The following is a 19,205-nucleotide window of genomic DNA, read 5'->3' as shown; positions in this document are numbered from 1 at the left end:
ACACGGGGGAGGCGGGGGTCGTACACGGCGTGGGTGGAGTTGTACATGGCAGGGGAGAAGAAGTGGTGGGGTGTACGCGGTAATTGGGTACTCGAGAAAGGTTATATACATCGGGGGAAATGCGGGGACATTTATCCGGGGGTTAGGGGATCAGAGTTATTTCCAGAAGCGGTCTCGCACCCTCAGTAACCTTGGCTCCGCTTATCTCCTGCGCACAACCCTGGAGCCGGAACCTTACCTGGACGAAAGGAGGCGGGCGTGCTGGTGCCGCTGATCGATACTGCAGGCGCGGCATACGGCCAGGGCGCGGAGAGCGGCGGCTGGGTTCCTGGCCAAGGCCGACACACACCAGCCAAGCACCGGAGCCGCCATGACTGTGCGGGGCGTGTTGTCTGCAACCCTTGGTCGCTACCACCACTGTTCCAATCCCAGGCCTGCAGTCGCCCCCAACTAAGATGGCGGCGGTTGCCATGGCGATGGGCCTAGCGCGGCCTGCAGCCTGCGCCTGAAGTTTCTGCAAGGTCAGAGCTCACGGCAGATTTAATTCACCTCGGGGCTGCGTCCTTTTCCTCGCCGGGGTTTAAACCTGCTGCTTACATTTGGTGTGATTTTACAAATTACCTAAGGGCGCTTTTCCGACTTCTGCCCCAGACTCGGGTCAAATCCGCCCGGTAACAGGTAAACCTCCGTCCCGGCCGGACTAAGCAGGCGATGCCCAGCCGGTCGGTCAGAGTCGGTTAATAGCGGGGTTAATGCTTTAGGCCGTAGACCCTTCATCTGGCACAGGGCTCAGAGTGAAGGGTTGGGGGTGGGGTTAGAAGGAGTGAGGGACTAGGATTGGGAATGGAGGGAGAGTGAGAGGCTGGGAACAGGGATAGTGTGGTGAGCTGGTCATGTCGGCAGGCAGTAGGCGTGACTGGAGGACGAGAAGATTTGAAGCATTTTCTCTACTTCTCCATAGATGCTGCCTGACTTCTGAGTGCTTGCTGTATTTCCCGTGTTTGCTACATAAAGTATTGTTTAATTTATCTACATTTCCATATTTACTTACATCTGAATTTCATTTGCTTGCATCAGAACCATATCCATGTATACCTTGTCTATTGTGTCTATCTAAATGCCTCTAAAACATAGTGATTCTACCATAATCTCTTCTAGTATTCTAGATATCAATCGCTCTCTTTGCAAGATAAAAATTAGCCCTAAAGTTCCTTTTTAAACTTATTTCACTGTGTTTTGGAGCACATGTGATGCATTAGGGTTGTTTTTGATACCCACACTTTGTCTAACTGCACTAGTTTCTCTGTAACTGTAACACTATATTCTATATTTTTGTTTTTTTTTTACTTTTGTATTATCTCCAAGTACTTATCTTTGGAGTGGCTTGATTAAAAAAAATAGAATCAACCTCGGAAAGGCAGCGTTCATTATTAAGGACCCCCATCACCCAGGGCATGCCCTCTTCTCATTGTTACAATCAGGTAGGAGGTACAGAAGCCTGAAGGCACACACTCAGCGATTCAGGAACAGCTTCTTCCCCTCTGCCATCCGATTCCTAAATGGACATTGAATCTACCTCACTTTTTAAATATATATTATTTCAGTTTTTGCACTATTTTAATTTATTTAATATACATATATTTTTAAAATCCATTTATATTTTTCTTTCTGTATTATTATGTATCGCATTGAACTGCTGCTGCTAAATTAACAAATTTCACGACACATGCTGGTGATAATAAATGTAATTCTGATTCTGGCTGTGTGGCTAAGCACAGCTCCAATGCGATTTTTAAGTTTGCTGATGACATCACTATTGTAGGCCGAATCAGATGTGGTGATGAATCAGCATATATGAGGGAGATTGAAAATCTGGATGACTGGTGCCATAATAACAACTTCTCACTCAGTGTCAGCAAGACCACAGAGCTGTTTATTGACGTCAGGAGAAGCAAACCAGAGGTTCTCATTGGAGGATCATATTGGAGAGGGTTAGCAACTCGCATTCCTTGGTGGTATTATTTTGGACAGCCTGTCCTGGGATCAGCATGTAAATGTAACTTTGAAGAAAGCATGACAGCACCTCTCCTTCCTTAGGAGTTTGCAGAGACTCAGTTTGACATCTAAAACTTTGACAAACTTCTATAGATGTGTAGTGGAGAGTATATTGACTAGTTACAACACAGCCTGGTATGGAAACACCAATGCCCTTGAACAGAAAATCCGACCAAAGGTAGTGGATATGGCCCAGTCCATCATGTGTAGATGTGAGCACATCTATGTAGAGCAGTGTCTCAGGAAAGCAGCATCCATCATCAGGGAGCCCCACAACACAAGTCACGCTCTCTTCTTGCTGCCGCAATCAGGAGGGAGATACAGGAGCCACAGGACTCACAGCACCAGGTTCAGGAACAATTATTACCCCTCAACCATCAGACTCTTGAACTAAAGGGGATAACTTCGCTCAGCTTCACTTGTCCTATCACTGAAATGTTCCCACAACCTATGAACTCACTTTCAAGGGTTCTTCATTTCATGTTCTCAATATTTATTATTTATTTATTTATTACTGTTATTTATTTCATTTTGTATTTGCATGATTTGTTGTTTTTTGCACACTGGTTGAACGCCCAAGTTCGTGCAATCTTTCGTTGACTCTGTTACAGTTATTCTATTATGGATTTATTGAGTATGTTTGCAAGAAATGAATCTTGGGGTTGTATACAGTGACATAAATGTACTTTGATAATAAATTTACTTTGAACTTATGAACGAACTGCTACAGACAGTGATGGGAATCGAACCATGATGTCCTGACAGCTGGCACTGCAAAGCATTACTCTAACCTCTACGCTGCATGCTGCCCTCTTTAACTGTATCTGAGTACCTGTGACAATAATAAACCAATTTTGAAAATTACTCATTCTACCTTCTGCTTTGCTTGCTGTTAATGCATTTGTTGTGACCAGCTCTTCCAGATTTCCACTCTGGACTGCTCACAGTTCAACATCTATGGCGTGTGCTCTGCAAGTGAGGGATGGCTTCCTCCAACAGCTCGGCCTTGCGATGAAGGAGGGTCATTCTCTGCCTGTGGACCTGCACTCTGAACTGCAATCCTGCTTCACAGGAACAAAGTCCACCCCCACCGTTCCTTTCAGCCTCCTGAGAAAACTCCACAGATTCTTACAAAAAGAAGGCAAGTAATCTGGGACCAGGATAACAGTGTTAACTGGTTCCTGCTAACTCTTGGTCAGGGACCTTTAAGAGACTCTTAGATAGGCACATGGATGAAAGAAAAATGGAAGGCTATATGGGAGGGAAGGGCTAAATTGATCTTGGAGTGGGTTAAAAGGCTGGCATAATATTGTGGGCTGAAGGGCCTGTACTATGTTGTAATGTTCTATGTTTCTATAAAAGTCTGGTGTTTAATTCCATTATTCTGTGTGATATGCTGTTGGGACACAGGAAGTTCAGTAGCTATGTTATTTTGGTGTTTGTATAGCGAGCACACACTGAGCATTCATCTCAGTATTTGTCAGCCTCTTCCTCTACAACTCTAAATGAACCTCAAAACTTAGATATTGGTGTAAAATTCGGATGTGGTAGGTACTGTATAAATATGAGCTTACATTTTTCAGTCGCTCACAGTCACAGCCTCAATCCAGTCAATGTAGGGTCCTCAACCACCCTGTAGTACTTTCACTGGAGGAAAGTATGGGGGGATGTCAGAGATAGCTTCTTTTTACACAGTTTGGGTGCATGGAACACGCTGCCAAGAGTGGTGTTAGAGAGGCAGATATGAGGGTCATTTAAGAAAATCTTAGATGGGCACATGGATGACAGAGAATTGGAGGGCTACGTAGGAGGGAAGGGATTGATTGATCTTAGAGTGGGTTAAATGGTCGTCACAACATTGTGGGTTGAATGGCTTACAATATGCTGTAATGTTCTACGTTGTATGAATACCAAACTGCACTCTTGTCCCTCTGACGGCATTGTGCTTCCTCAGCACTACCTCTCCCACAGAAAATCAGCAACCTTTGTAAAGGCGCAGTCGACGTTTCAGGCCGAGACCGAGGCCAGGAGTCCTGACGAAGGGTCGTCGACTGCGCCTCTTCCTATAGATGCTGCCTGGCCTGCTGCGTTCACCAGCAACTTTGATGTGTGTTGCTTGAATTTCCAGCATCTGCAGAATTCCTGTTGTTAACCTTTGTAAAGCTTCCTCCACCCTTCCCTCAACACTCTACTGCTCACTGATACTCTTCCTCACTCAATATCGCACCTTAGTACAGTTCTGCTGTCACACAGCTGCTCTGTCTCTTACGGTCACCACTGCCCTCTGTGCTGGGTGCTGATCCCTTGGACCTGTCACCACCTCTGGCAGGGTGGCATTCCCTCAGTACTGCCCAGCCACCTAGACGATGAATGAGGTTGCCTTTTCTTTCCTGCCAAAATAGACAATTTCCCATTTTCCCCTATTACTCTCAGTTTGTCAGATCTTGGCCCGCTCACTTAAACATTCCATTCCTTTTCTCTCTGTGTTTGTGTATCCAGCAAGGCCAGCAGCAGTACTCTTGGTACTTTCACATATCATTCTCATGAATTGTGGAAAGTTAAGGCCAGATCCCTATGGGACACCATTCATTTCACCTTATCAAGCCAAAGTAGCCTGCTTATACTTGCTGGCTGTTCTCTCTGTCTTGTATAAGTAGTCACTCATTCATCTGTGAGACAGAGAGCTCCTTCTGTGGCTCTCCCTCCTTAACTGCTGCCTCAGGGAACCTGTACGGAGTGGCTGGGCACGCTTTCATTGATGGTATTGTGAATCCTCACCAAATACTCAGGAAGGGTGCATCCATCATTAACAACTCTCCCCATCCAGATCGTTCCCATGGCTCCAGGGTGACCAAGGATGGGAGCTCAACGTTCAGGGATATTCAATATTCAGGAGGGATAGACATGAAAGAAAAGGAGGTGGGGTGGCGTTGCTGGTTAAAGATGAGATTAACACAATAGAAAGGAAGGACATAAGCCGGGAAGATGTGGAATCGATATGGGTAGAGCTGCATAACACTAAGGGGCAGAAAACGCTGGTGGGAGTTGTGTACAGGCCACCTAACAGTCGTAGTGAGGTCGGAGATGGTATTAAACAGGAAATTAGAAATCTGTGCAATAAAGGAACAGCAGTTGTAATGGGTGACTTCAAACTACATGTAGATTGGGTGAACCAAATTGGTAAAGGTGCTGAGGAAGAGGATTTCTTGGAATGTATGCGGGATGGTTTTTTGAACCAACATGTCCAGGAACCATCTAGAGAGCAGGCTATTCTGGACTGGGTTTTGAGCAATGAGGAAGGGTTAATTAGCAATCTTGTCGTGAGAGGCCCCTTGGGTAAGAGTGACCATAATATGGTGGAATTCTTCATTAAGATGGAGAGTGACATAGTTAATTAAGAAACAAAGGTTCTGAATTTAAAGGCGGGTAATTTTGAAGGTATGAGACGTGAATTAGCTAAGATAGACTGGCAAATGACACTTAAAGGATTGACGGTGGATATGCAATGGCAAGCATTTAAAGGTTGCATGGATGAACTACAACAATTGTTCATCCCAGTTTGGCAAAAGAATAAATCAAGGAAGGTAGTGCACCCATGGCTGACAAGAGAAATTAGGGATAGTATCAATTCCAAAGAAGAAGCATACAAATTAGCCAGAAAAAGTGGCTCACCTGAGGACTGGGAGAAATTCAGAGTTCAGCAGAGGAGGACAAAGGGCTTAATTAGGAAGGGGAAAAAAGATTATGAGAGAAAACTGGCAGGGAACATAAAAACTGACTGTAAGAGCTTTTATAGATATGTAAAAAGGAAAAGACTGGTAAAGACAAATGTAGGTCCCCTGCAGACAGAAACAGGTGAATTGATTATGGGGAGCAAGGACATGGCAGACCAATTGAATAATTACTTTGGTTCTGTCTTCACGAAGGAGGACATAGTAGGGGACAGAGGGTCCAGTGAGATGGAGGAACTGAGCGAAGTACATGTTAGTAGGGAAGTGGTGTTAGGTAAATTGAAGGGATTAAAGGCAGGTAAATCCCCAGGGCCAGATGGTCTGCATCCCAGAGTGCTTAAGGAAGTAGCCCAAGAAATAGTGGATGCATTAGTGATAATTTTTCAAAACTCGTTAGATTCTGGACTAGTTCCTGAGGATTGGAGGGTGGCTAATGTAACCCCACTTTTTAAAAAAGGAAGGAGGGAGAAACCGGGGAATTATAGACCGGTTAGCCTAACGTCGGTGGTGGGGAAACTGCTAGAGTCAGTTATCAAAGATGTGATAACAGCACATTTGGAAAGCGGTGAAATCATCGGACAAAGTCAGCATGGATTTGTGAAAGGAAAATCATGTCTGACGAATCACATAGAATTTTTTGAGGATGTAACTAGTAGAGTGGATAGGGGAGAACCAGTGGATGTGGTATATTTGGATTTTCAAAAGGCTTTTGACAAGGTCCCACACAGGAGATTAGTGTGCAAACTTAAAGCACACGGTATTGGGGGTAAGGTATTGATGTGGATAGAGAATTGGTTAGCAGACAGGAAGCAAAGAGTGGGAATGAACGGGACCTTTTCAGAATGGCAGGCAGTGACTAGTGGGGTACCGCAAGGCTCAGTGCTGGGACCCCAGTTGTTTACAATATATATTAATGACTTGGATGAGGGAATAAAATGCAGCATCTCCAAGTTTGCGGATGACACGAAGCTGGGCGGCAGTGTTAGCTGTGAGGAGGATGCTAAGAGGATGCAGGGTGACTTGGATAGGTTGGGTGAGTGGGCAAATTCATGGCAGATGCAATTTAATGTGAAGTTATCCACTTTATTGGCAAAAATAGGAAAACAGATTATTATCTGAATGGTGGCCGATTAGGAAAAGGGGAGGTGCAATGAGACCTGGGTGTCATTGTACACCAGTCATTGAAAGTGGGCATGCAGGTACAGCAGGCTGTGAAAAAGGCGAATGGTATGCTGGCATTCATAGCAAGAGGTTTCGAGTACAGGCGCAGGGAGGTACTACTGCAGTTGTACAAGGCCTTGGTGAGACCACACCTGGAGTATTGTGTGCAGTTTTGGTCCCCTAATCTGAGGAAAGACATCCTTGCCATAGAGGGAGTACAAAGAAGGTTCACCAGATTGATTCCTGGGATGGCAGGACTTTCATATGAAGAAAGACTGGATGAACTAGGCTTGTACTCGTTGGAATTTAGAAGATTGAGGGGGGATCTGATTGAAACGTATAAAATCCTAAAGGGATAGGACAGGCTCGATTGTTCCGGATATGAGGAAGTCCAGAACGAGGGGTCACAGTTTGAGGATAAGGGGGAAGCCTTTTAGGACTGAGATTAGGAAAAACTTCTTCACACAGAGAGTGGTGAATCTGTGGAATTCTCTGCCACAGGAAACAGTTGAGGCCAGTTCATTGGCTATATTTAAGAGGGAGTTAGATATGGCCCTTGTGGCTAAAGGGATCAGGGGGTATGGAGGGAAGGCTGGTGCAGGGTTCTGAGTTGGATGATCAGCCATGATCATAATAAATGGCGATGCAGGCTCGAAGGGCCGAATGGCCTACTCCTGCACCTATTTTCTATGTTTCTATGTTTCCCCTTCTCATTACTACCATTAGAGTGGAGATACACGAGTCGGGAGAGACACTCTCAATGATTTAGGAACAGCTTCTTCCCTTCTGAGAGATTTCTGAACAGTCCGTGAGCCCGTGAACACTACCTCACTGTTCCTTTATTTTGCACTATTTATTTGTTCTGTAATTTATAATTTTATGTCCTGGCACTGTACTGCTGCCGCAATAACAACAAATTTCACATTAAAAAAGACATTGCTAGAAACCTGTATCTGATACTGACCAGTGTTTTCAATAGCCCTTGTACCAAGTTGCTGAGCTGTGAGGGTTCGTGTGCTTTATTTGCAGGGTTCCCAGTGTATCTTCATGAACTTCTGGAGGGAGCAGAAATATTTACACCAGAGGTGAAGTTGCCCGTGAGGGTGAGTATAAAATATGGGAAGAGATTACTGAGGGAGGATGGTGGTGGTGGAATGCTGTCCTTAATCTAGCACTGGTTTCTGCACTGGACACTGACCTATGCCACCCTCCCACTCACTGGTGCCACATTGCCCTCAGAGAACGTGTGACTAGGTCATTTGGTCCTTACTGCTTGCTAAATAACCAAAACCTCTTTATCTCTGACTTCAATGTGATCAGTAACTGAGTCTCTGCTGCCCTCTTGGGCAGAGAAATTCAAAGATTCTCTATTTTCTGAGAGAAGGCGATCCTTCTTACCTCCTGTACTGAACGACCGATTTCTTACTCAGAGCCTGTGTATACATCCTGGCTAGGACAAAAGACATCCCTGCATCTACCCTAAGCTACACACAAAATGCTGAAGGAACTCAGCAGGACAGGCAGCATCTATGGAGGGGAGAAAACAGTCGATGCTTAGGGCTGAGAACTTTCTTCAGGCAGAACACTGAGGAATGTTGGGGAATAGAGGGATCTTGAGGTTCAAGTCCGTAGTTCTCTGGAACTGACAACACTGCTGGATTAGGTGGTGAAGAAGTGGCTCACAGTATGCTTGCCTTCAGAGGTTGGATGGGACTACAACCAGGGATCAAGGGTTAAGGGTGAAAGGTGAGGTTTAAGGGAAAAATGAGGGGGAAGTTCTTCAGAGAGTGTGAAATGAGTTGTGGTGCATGTGAGCGCAATCTCAACATTTGAGAAGTTTGGACAGATACGTGTAGGGATATGGAGGGCTATGGTCCTAGTGCTAGTCAATGGGACTAGGCAGTTTAAATCGTCTCGGCATGGACTAGATGGGCCAGTGGTACTGATTCGGTGCTGTACTTCTCTGAGGCTATAAGTTGTCCAATTCATTGTTTTACGGCAGCAGTGCAATGCATAAAAAATTACTGTAAGTTAAAATAAGTATAAAAACAAAAAGTAAGTCATGGAAATAGGGAGATAGTGTTCATGGGTTCATTGCTTGTTTAGAAATCTGACGGCAGAAGGAAGGAGGCTGTTCCTAAAATGTTGAGTGTGTGTCTAGCTTCCTACAATTTTATATAGTTCTATATAAGAAGCGAGGCAGAGGTAGCTCAATAGTCAGAATTGTTTTACTCCTGGTAGGAGGAGGCTCTTTGCCTCATCGGGTCTGCCTGGGGTCTGTGCGGAGTCTAGGAGTGAGGGGCTTCTCCACCAGTGGTTGTAGTTGTCCTGCACCTTGGGTGTCATGTTGCTGAGCCAGTTTCTGTCAAATGTTTTGCAGTGCTGGATGCTTCTGGCGATGGGCAGTGTGGTGGCCCATAGCTCAGACTGCCTGAGTATTCTCTGTCCTGAGTGGATGTCCAAACAGAATTCCCTATCCTGTATGTTTGATGTCACTGAACCTCGGCTTGGGAGCGGGTGAATTCGCATCCAGTGTTTCCTTGCCATGGTCCAGCAGTGGGTACCCACTCCCGCGGGCAGAGAGAAGGTGAGAGTGCTCTTTAGGATGTGAGCACGTTCTTGTATTGCATCTTGTATTCACTACGTAATAAACGAGCTGATCCTGGCCCGGGCGCACAGACGTTTTGCCGGGGTTGCTGCAGAGTGGGTCACCAGCCTCAGCTCCTTGAGTGAGCGTCTGTACTGAGGACCAGATGAAAGCGGGCATGATTCCAGCGCCAGCTGCCCTCTGCTCTGCCCACTCACAGTGGCATTCAAAAAGGGGTTGGCACTCTCGAGGGGTCGTGTTAGAGGGTTTCAGTTGTAAAATGCTAAAGATCCTCTTCTTACATCATATCCCCGTCTCTTCCAGAACCCTGAGCTGGTGGCCAGACTGGAAAAGATCAAAGCAAAGTTGGCAAATGAGGAGTACCGACGGATTACCAAAAATGTCAATTGCCAGGTGTTGTTGTCTTTACCAGGGGCTTATTTATTTACTTAGAGATACAGCGTGGAATAGGCCCCCTCAGGCTGCACCACCCAGCAACCTACGATTTAACCCTAGCCTAATCACAGGACAATTTAAAATGACCAATTAACCGACTGACCGGGCTTCTTTACACTGTGGGAGGAAACTGGAGCACCAGAAGAACACCAACGTGCACACAGGAAGGAATGTACAAACTTGTTTATAGAGAACACTGGAATTGAACTCCAAACTGAACACTGACACCATGAGGTGTAATAGTGTTGCGCTAACTGCTAGGCTACCATAGTGCCCTTTGTCCTGTTGTCCTGTGCTGGTCCAGGAGAAGGGCAGCTTGGCTGCGGCTTTGTGATAACATTCTTTTCATTTGTTTGTTCCCAGCAGATAAACCGACATGGCACTCTGGGAGATTTGGCCAGGCAAGGTGAGTGGCTAAAGGCTTTCCTCAGCATCCGAATGGGTCGTAACAGAAGACAGGACCCAATGTGGGGGGGAAAAAAAGGGAGATCTCTGTAGGATGTGCAAACTGCAAATTCATCCAGCAAGTTGTGCATCATCTGTGGAGGGGAATAAACAGTCAACGTTTTGAGCCAATCTCGGGCCAACTGTTTATTCCCCTCTATAGATGCTGCCTGACATGCTGAGTTCCTCCACCATTTTGTGTGTGTTACTCTGGATTTCCGGCCTATGCAGAATCTCTTGTGTGTAGGATCTCAGTAGGTCAGGCAGTACTGGTGAAAGAGAGGCCAATTATCATTTAGGCGTAATGGGCCTGAGGTTCTGAGGAAAGATCTGTTACAAGAATCACCCCTTGTAATAATGACCAAGGAGGCACAGAGAGAATCAGTAAGTACCAATAAGTACCTTTATTGTCTCAACAGAAGAACATGGGAACTTACACAATCTACTGTTTTCCTCGACCTTCCAACAACGGTCAAAGAATAGAAAATATAATACCAGTTATGAAGTAGTTTTTCTGCTGGCCACCTGTTCCTCATGGTCCTGTTTTGAATCTTCGCGTGTCCGCGGGGTACTTTACAGCCACGATAGCTGGTCTTGAGTTACAGCCGCCAGCACCCTTGAACCGTCTGCTTTTATATTCATTCCTTACCAATTCAAATGTAGCATTTCAGTGTCATTGGACCGTTTACACCTTTTTATTGGCTCTGATCCAGGCCAGCATCCATTTATTGCCCTCTTCCCAGCAAGCGACAACCAGTAATTTATGGCTCTTTGTTCTCGATCAGCAACCAGCTTGAATCACACAGCACGGATTCATATTCCAACAGTCAAAAACACACATGTTGTATCCAACCAAGAACACCTCACAAGTAATTTATTATTTGGAAATGATCCCCAGTTCAGCAGATTACCTGAGGCATTGCTGTGTCGACTTTAAATCACTGATTAAGCCAAGCAACTAACTCACAAAAAGGAGAACACAGTCTCTTCATAAATGGCAGCCTCCATCTCCTCCCTCATGGCAAGAACAAAAACAATTGGTCTGTCTGCTTCCACTGTCCTTGGTTCATTTGAATTCATTGATTTGCAGACTGTAGTTCTTTCTGGCCAACAGATCCCAGGCCTGAAACCTGAACTGGTTTCTCCTTCCACAGGTACTGCCTGATTGGCCAAGTTCTTCCAATGTTTGTATTGCTTTGGATCCTAGCATCTCCTGTTTTCTTTGTTTTCTGATGTGAAATAAGTTGGTCACCTTGCCATTGGACTTGCACTTGTTCACCAGTCTCGTTCAGTGTGGCTGGGGCCGCTGAGGGTTTGTTGGTCAGCTGGAACTCATTGAAAGGTTACACTGAGATTAGAAGCACCCATGGGGTTGGGGTGGTGCAAGGGGAGCTTTATTGATCCGATGATTGTACACCTTGACCAACTCTGATTGGACAGTCCAGTCATCACTGGCTCTGAATCCTTTGGAGTTCAGGAGATGAGGGGTTGATCTTCTTGAATACTATAAGATCCTGAGAGGGTTTGATGGGGTAAATGTGAGACAGAACAATACAGCACAGGAACAGGCCCGTCCGCCCACAATGTTGTGCTGAACCAAGTTAGTACCCTGTGCCCACATGGGCCCATATCCCACCATTATCTGGGATTTCTCCAATACTGGGACAGTCATGAACAAGGAGACAAGCTTTCAATATAGGTTGGTCATTTAAAACCCATGTATGTAGGAAGTTCCTCTTGCAGTGGGTCGTAAATGTCTGAACATTGTGGGGGCTGGGTCATTAGAAATCTTTTAAAGATATAGGGAGGTAATGGGGTCTGGTCTGGGGCAGGCCAGCCATGGTCGTATTAAATAGTGGGGCAGGCTTGAGGAGTCAAGTGGCTTACTCCTATCCTCTGCCCACCTCCCGCATTACAGCCATAACTCGTTACAAGTTACAATAACTTGCCCTGTTAGAATTCACAGTTCTGTGCCTAAAGTATGGGATATAGAACAAAAATGACTCATGGAAAAAGTAGACAAATTTACTGAACAGGTTCCATGTTTTTCTTAAGTTCTGTGGCTGCCTGTGAGGAAGATAAATCTCAGGGTTGTATACTACACACATAACTTTGATATTTAATGCTCTTTGAATCTCTGCAGCCCAAATAAACTATAGTTTTTTTTCAACTTGCATTTCTTGAAGTGCAGAGGGTGAGGCTTTGTATTGGGGAATGTCTGTTTCCCCAGTGACACGGGGATCATCGGAACGGTAGGCAGCAGCTCACCCACCCATTCTCTTCCTAATGTCTTGGTGGCAGTGGGGGCACCTCCACGACACAAACTTCATACAAAATCACCTCTGCTGTTAAAGCTCAATGTACATCTGTCATCGAGGAGCTTGTGTGCTGTATCCACACATCCCTAATCTGCCCAGAGTTACTGTAAGAGCATTTCTCCCATTTCTCCAGTGCTGTGAGGCTTCTATTGCCCACCTGTGTTGGAGTCGGCCTGCGGACCTCACTGACATGTCCCTCTGCTCTGTGTGTGTTGCAGTGCGGTCAGTCAAGGCACTGGTTGTGACCATCTTTAACTTCATGGTGACCGTGGGGGCTGCATTTGCCTGTGCCTACCTGGGCAGTCAGTACATTTTCACGGAGCCGGCTGCGGTGAGTGTGGGCACCTGATGGCAGGAGTAATGTTGTAATGGAGGGCTTTGATGAGGAGGGGTTAAGGGGAAAGGTCATGTGGCTGTGGTCTGGGGTTTGCTGGGATAGTGTTAATGGATAACTGACCTGAGTGTGTGGCAAATACACTGGATTCTGAGGTCTGGCATCCTCAAAGGGCTGTAGTCAGACTGACCAATGGACCCCAAGCTCTGCTCTTGCCTCCCTGTACTGAAGTTTATCCTGATCTGCTTCCAAACACAGTCTGGACCATCCCGACAGGAATATGCGTGATTTGGATTTCTAGTGGTAATAAATATAGGTTTCCCCGGCTATCTGAAAGTAGAGCGTTCCTATGAAACTTTCGTAAGCCAAAATGGCATAAAGCAAAGAACCAATTACCATTAATTTATATGGGAAAAATTTTTGAGCGTTCCCAGACCCAAAAAAATAACCTACCAAATCATACCAAATAACACATAAAACCTTTAAATTCCACTTCCGCAACACTTTTATCACCATCGTCCAGTGCTTTCTGTTACAGCTTATTAAAAAGACTGACTGATTTCTCCTTAAGTATAAGAAAACATAACGGAACACCATGCTTTGTACACCCATCAATCCACTCAAGCAATAGACTTTACATTTTATCCATTCCCTGATGCCGACTAAAAGAGACCACTTTACTACTAGCAGAACCAATAGTAACATCGGCAGCTTTCAAGATCCTTTCTCTCTGCGTGTAAATAGTATGAGTGGTGGACGCAGGCAAATTCAACGCACGCATGATGTCTTTATTTCGTTCACCACGATCGAAACACTTAATTACATCCAGTTTTACGCTAAGCGTTAACACCCTTACAAGCTCCCTTAGGCTTTTCTGATACCTTAGGATACATCTTGCGAACGGATGCACAAAATAAATCGAGATAAAGCACAGATGCTCACAGACACAGTTCAAAGCTATGGCGGCTTGATGCTGAGATGCTGCGTGTAGTTCCCGGGGAAGGCGCTTGGTGGCGCCACTCTCACTGCTCGGGGTGTGCGCTGCCTCTATAATGGCTCGCTGCAAAACAAACGCTGAATGCTGTTTTCGCGTTTCGCCTTTTTTCGTAAAAGCAAAAATCCTCTTTGGATTTCTTTCGGTTAGCGAAAACCGGTACTAATGTAGGTCTTTCGTAAAAGCAAACTTTCTAAAAGCGGGGTTACCTGTATTACCAAGAGAATGGAATATGCATGTGTGTGCGGTGTGGGCCTTCAGCCCATCTAGTCCATGCCATACTGTTAATTTGCCTAGTCCCTTAGACTGTACCTGGACCATAGCCCTCCATGTAGCTATCCAAACCTCTCTCGAATGTTGAAATCAAATCCGAAGCCACCACTTTGGCTGGCAGCTTGTTCTACACTCTCACCACCCTCTGAGTGAAGAGTTCACCCCTTATATTCCCATTAAACATTTCACCTTCCACCCTTAACCCATGACCTCTTATTCTAGTCTCATGCAACCTCACTGAATGTGTGTGTGTCTGTCTGAGATGGGCTTGTTCTCTAACTTTTGCCTGTCTCTTCCCTTCTGCCACAGTGTGTTGTCAGTGCAGTGATTGTGGCCTCTGTGGTGGGGCTGGCAGAGCTGTACGTGCTCGTGCGGATGATGGAAGGAGAGCTGGGAGAGATGTAGCAGGAGCTTCGTTGCAAGTGACCCCCCGGATGAGGAGCTGGAATCGAGTTTCTGTGGCTCTGAGACTTCTACCTATAAACCTTGACTTTGTGAATACACAGCACTGACATCCTGCAGTTTGTAATTCACATGCTCCTGCACTGCCGGCAAAAGGTCATTTGTTGTTCTACATGTTTTTTTATGGGCATTTAAGGGATAAAGATGAAAAGATAAAGATGAATTTTATTTGTCACATGTACATTGAAACACAGTGAAATGCATCATTTGCGTTAAATGGAATCACTGAGGATTATGTGGGGAGGAGCCTGCATGTGTCGCTACACTTCCAGCGGCAACACACCATGCCCACAACTCACTAATCTTAGCCTGTACGTGTTTGGAATGTGGGAAGAAACCCACGCTTTCAGGGGGCGAAGGTACAGTGGCGGGAATCACACCCTGATCGGCAATTGCTGTAAAGTGATTGTGCTAACTACTATGTTACTGTGCTGCCTATTTAAGTCAGGGTAATTGAGTCAGTGAGTGTCTGGCCAGACAAGATTGGAGCAATATTCTCTCCCACAACAAACATTAATAAGTAAGTTGTGACTTCTGATGATCTGACAATAAGGCATAATTCTGCCCTCGCATTAGGCCCATGGAGTCTACTGCATCATTCCAACATGGCTGATTTATTATCCCTGTCAACCCCATTCTCCTGCCTTCTCCCCGTAACCTTTGACTCCCTGATTAATCAAAAACTTAGCAACTTCTGCCTTAAATATTCCCAAATGACTTGGCCTGCATAGCTGTCGGTGGCAATGAATTCCACAGATTCACCACACTCTGGCTAAAGAAACTTCTTCTTCTAAATTCTTCTAAACTCCAGCATTTAGACCCAGAGCGATCAAACACCCCTCATATGTTAATGCTTTCATTCCTGGGATATTCTTGTGAACCTCCTCTGGACCCTCTCCAATGCCAGCACATTTTTTTCTTAGAGAAGGGGCCTAAAATTGCTCACAATACTCCAAGTGCAGTCTGAACAATGCCTTATAAGGCCTCAGCATTATGCCCTTGCTTTTGTATTCTAAACCTCTCAAAATGAATGACTAATATTACATTTTGTATTCTTACCACTGACTCAACATGCAAGTTAGCCTTTAGAGAATCCTGCACAAGGACTCCTTTTTGCTAAAGTGCATGACCATGCATTTCCCTACTTTATATTCCATCTGCCACTTCTTTGCCTATTCCCCCAATCTGTCCAAGTCCTTCTGCAGATATGCTGCTTCCTCACCTTCCTTTGTATCATCTGCAAACTTGCACAAAGCCATCAATTCCTTCATCCAAATCACCAATATACAGCGTAAAAAAAAGCAGTTCCAACACGGACTGCTGCAGCACAGTATTAGACACCGACAGTCAACCAGAAAAGTCCTGCTGAAAGGTTTCGGCCCAAAACGTTGACTGTATTTGTTTTCTGTAAATGCTGCCTGGCCTGCTGAGTTCCTCCAACATTTTGTGTGTGTTGCTCAGAACAGGGCCCCTTTAATCCCACTCTTCGCCTCCTGCCAGTCAGCCAATCTTTTAGCCATGCTAGTATCTTTCCTGTAATACCACGAGCTGTTATCTTGTTGAGCAGTGTCACGCTCAGCACCTTGTCAAAGACCTTCCGAAAATGCAAATAAAACAACATCCACTAACTTTCCTTTGTCTATCCTGCCTATTATTTCCTCAAAGAATTCCAACAAATTTGTCAGGCAAGATTTCCCCTTTAGAAAACTATGCTGACTTTGGCCCATGTTATCATGTACCTCCAAGTACCCTGAAACCTCATCCTTAATAATAGATTCCAACATCTTTCCAACCACTGAAGCCAGGCTAACTGGCCTATGATTGTCTTTCTTCTGACTCCCTCCCTTAAAGAGTGGAGTGAAATTTGAAATTTTCCGCTCCTCAGGAACCATTCCAGAACCTAGTGATCCTTGAAAGATCATTACTAATGCCTTCACAATCTCTTCATCTACCTCTTTCAGAACCCTCAGGTGTTGTCCAGCTGGTCCAGGTCACTTGTCTACCTTCAAGTTTTTCAGCTTTTGAAGTATCTTCTCCTTAGCAATAGAAACACTTCTGCCCCCTGGCACTCTCACATTTCTGGCATTCTGCTGGTGTCTTCAACAGTGAAGACTGGCACAAAATACATAATGAATTCCTCCATCATTTCTTTGTGCCCCATTAGCACCTCGCCATCATTTTCCAGTGATCTGATTATCCACTCTCACCTCAGTTTTACTCTTCATTTATCTGGAAAAAACTTTTAGAATCCTCTTTTATATTATTGGCCAGCTTCCCTTCATATTTCATCTTTTCTCTTTTTATTGCTTTTTTAGTTCCCTTCTATTGGTTTTTAAAAACTTCCCAATCCTCTACCTTCTCACTATTTTTTTGCAGTATTATATGCCCTCTCTTTTGCCTTTATGTCAATTGTGACTTTTTTTGTTAGCCATGTTCGCCTCATCCTCCCTTTAGAATACTTCATCTTTGGGATGTATCATTCCTGCTCCTTCTAAATATCCCCCATAAACACCAGCCTTTGCTGTTGTGCCATCATTCCTGCTAATGTCCCTTTCCAATCAACTTTCCTTTCTCATGCCTCTCTAATTCTCTTCACTGTCTCTAAGGGTTCCTTTATTTTAACTTCCCGAATCAAATATGGTTCGTTACACAATAGCTGATCATCCCCTAGTGAGCTCAACCACAAACTGTTCTAAAATGCGATCATCCTGGCTTTCTACAAGTTCCTTCTCGTGGGATCCAGCACCAACCCAATTTCCCAATCTACCTGCATGTTGAAATCTCCCATGACCTCGTAACATTGCCCTTTTGACATGCATTTTCTATCTCCAATTGCAAGTTGTAGTCCACATCCTAGCTACTGTTCAGAGGTCTGTATATAACTCAAGGATCTTTTTACCCTTGCAGTTTCTTAACTCTACCCACAAAGATTCTACATCTTTCATTCCTATGTTACCTTTTTGCAAGGATTTGATTTCTTTTTTACCAACAGAGCCACCCCACCCCCCTTGCCTGCCTACCTACCTGTCCTTTCGATACAATGTGTATCCTTGGATGTTAAGGTCCCAACCACAACCTTCTTTCAACCACAACTTAGAGATGCCCACAACATCATACCTACCAATCTAACTGTGTCACATGATCATCTATCTTATTCCATATACTGCAGGCATTCAAATATAAGACCTTCAGTCCTGTATTCGTCACTCTTCTTCATTTTGGCCCCCTGCTGCACTTTAACTAATCCCACTGACTGCAATTTTGCCCTATCATCTGCCTATCCTTCCTGACAGTCTCAATACACACTGCTTCTGCTTGTAAACCACCTGCCCCATCCTCTGCCCTATCACTTCAGTTCCTATCCCCTGGCCAAATTAGCTTAAACCCTCCCCAACAGTTCTAGCAAACCTGCCTGCAAGGATATTGGAACCCCTCAGATTCAGAAGTAACCTGTCCCTTTTGTACAGGTCATAACTTCCACAGAAGAGATCACAATGATCCAGAAATCTGAAACCTTGCGCCCTGCACCAGTTCCTTAGTCATGCGTTCATTTGTCAAATCATCTTATTCTTGCCCTCACTAGTGCATACACAGGCAACAATCTAGTGATTACTACCCTGGAGGTCCTGCTTTTCAGCTTTCTCTCTAACTCCTTAAATTATTTCTTCAGCACCTCCTCCTTTTTGCCACCTTGTTCTCATTTTTCAGTTGAATTTCATTTCACAATTTGTAAAGTTCTGGATCTGTTGATCAGATAGAGTATCAAGTCTTTGGCAGCACTCCCAGAACAGCTCTCCAGTCTACAATATAACGGAGCATGTGGAAATGCTTTGCAGATCAGTTAGCATCTGTGGGGAGAGAGAGGGGAAAGTTAGTCAGAACATTAAGACATCTCCACGGTCTGAGCATTCAATTCCAGCTGCTGGCAGAATGGAGCTTGTGGTACTGTACAGAGGTTCTGGGGCACCCATTCACAGATGTAAGCTCAGGAGAGGGGTGAACAGTTGGCTGGGGTTTCAATAGACACTGGATTGTATCTGACTGGAGGCAGGAGAGTGCACCAAGCTGTGGATGCACGGGGTTGTATCGAGTCCATAATCCACCAACACACTGAGCGTGAGAGGTCACAGCTCCGGTCGGAGTGTGTGAGAGGGCTGCTTCTCAACACATCAACCCCACACTCCTAATCTCTGGGCATCCAGCAAGGAAGTGTTGGGGGGGGGGGGGTCACTTGGGGGAATGTACTTCTTGATCTACCCCTGGGTCTGGCTACATTGACCCCTCACAGGTCCCACCAGCAGCTTGGTCAACGTTTGACCCCAGCCAACTGTTCACCCCTCTCCTGAGCTTACATCTGTGAATGGGTGCCCCAGAACCTCTGTACAGTACC

General features: G+C 45.2%; 2 protein-coding genes across 7 annotated transcripts in view; one reads left to right on the top strand and one right to left on the bottom strand.

Annotated features, from left to right (window-relative positions):
• poldip2 (polymerase (DNA-directed), delta interacting protein 2) overlaps window positions 1-503 on the bottom strand; it is a 41,611-nt gene extending 41,108 nt beyond the window's left edge. The window contains exon 1 of one of the 2 annotated variants that reach the window (XM_063031955.1): window positions 239-503. In XM_063031955.1, the coding sequence (XP_062888025.1) occupies window positions 239-372 (134 nt within the window). In that variant the 5' untranslated portion in view covers window positions 373-503. The remainder of the gene's footprint in view (window positions 1-238) is intronic. The other variant, XM_063031957.1, reaches the window with a different exon arrangement.
• Window positions 388-18,726, top strand: tmem199 (transmembrane protein 199). 5 transcript variants are annotated; one of them, XM_063031959.1, is made up of 7 exons: window positions 388-521; window positions 2,970-3,196; window positions 7,977-8,050; window positions 9,859-9,948; window positions 10,354-10,396; window positions 12,971-13,083; window positions 14,663-18,726. In XM_063031959.1, the coding sequence occupies exons 2-7, from the start codon at window positions 3,013-3,015 to the stop codon at window positions 14,756-14,758; spliced, it is 600 nt and encodes a 199-aa protein (XP_062888029.1). In that variant the 5' UTR covers window positions 388-521; window positions 2,970-3,012; the 3' UTR covers window positions 14,759-18,726. The 5 variants fall into 5 exon arrangements, with proteins under 5 accessions (XP_062888029.1, XP_062888031.1, XP_062888030.1 ...); XM_063031960.1 differs by having other exon boundaries at window positions 512-678; window positions 10,357-10,396; XM_063031958.1 differs by having other exon boundaries at window positions 514-678.
• Window positions 18,727-19,205: the final 479 nt, after the last annotated feature.

This window comes from Mobula hypostoma, chromosome 23 (genome assembly GCF_963921235.1).
Source record: "Mobula hypostoma chromosome 23, sMobHyp1.1, whole genome shotgun sequence".
Classification (NCBI taxonomy): domain Eukaryota; kingdom Metazoa; phylum Chordata; class Chondrichthyes; order Myliobatiformes; family Myliobatidae; genus Mobula; species Mobula hypostoma.
The sequence above is the reverse complement of the archived record's forward strand: the minus strand, read 5'-3'. Positions and strand labels throughout refer to the sequence as shown.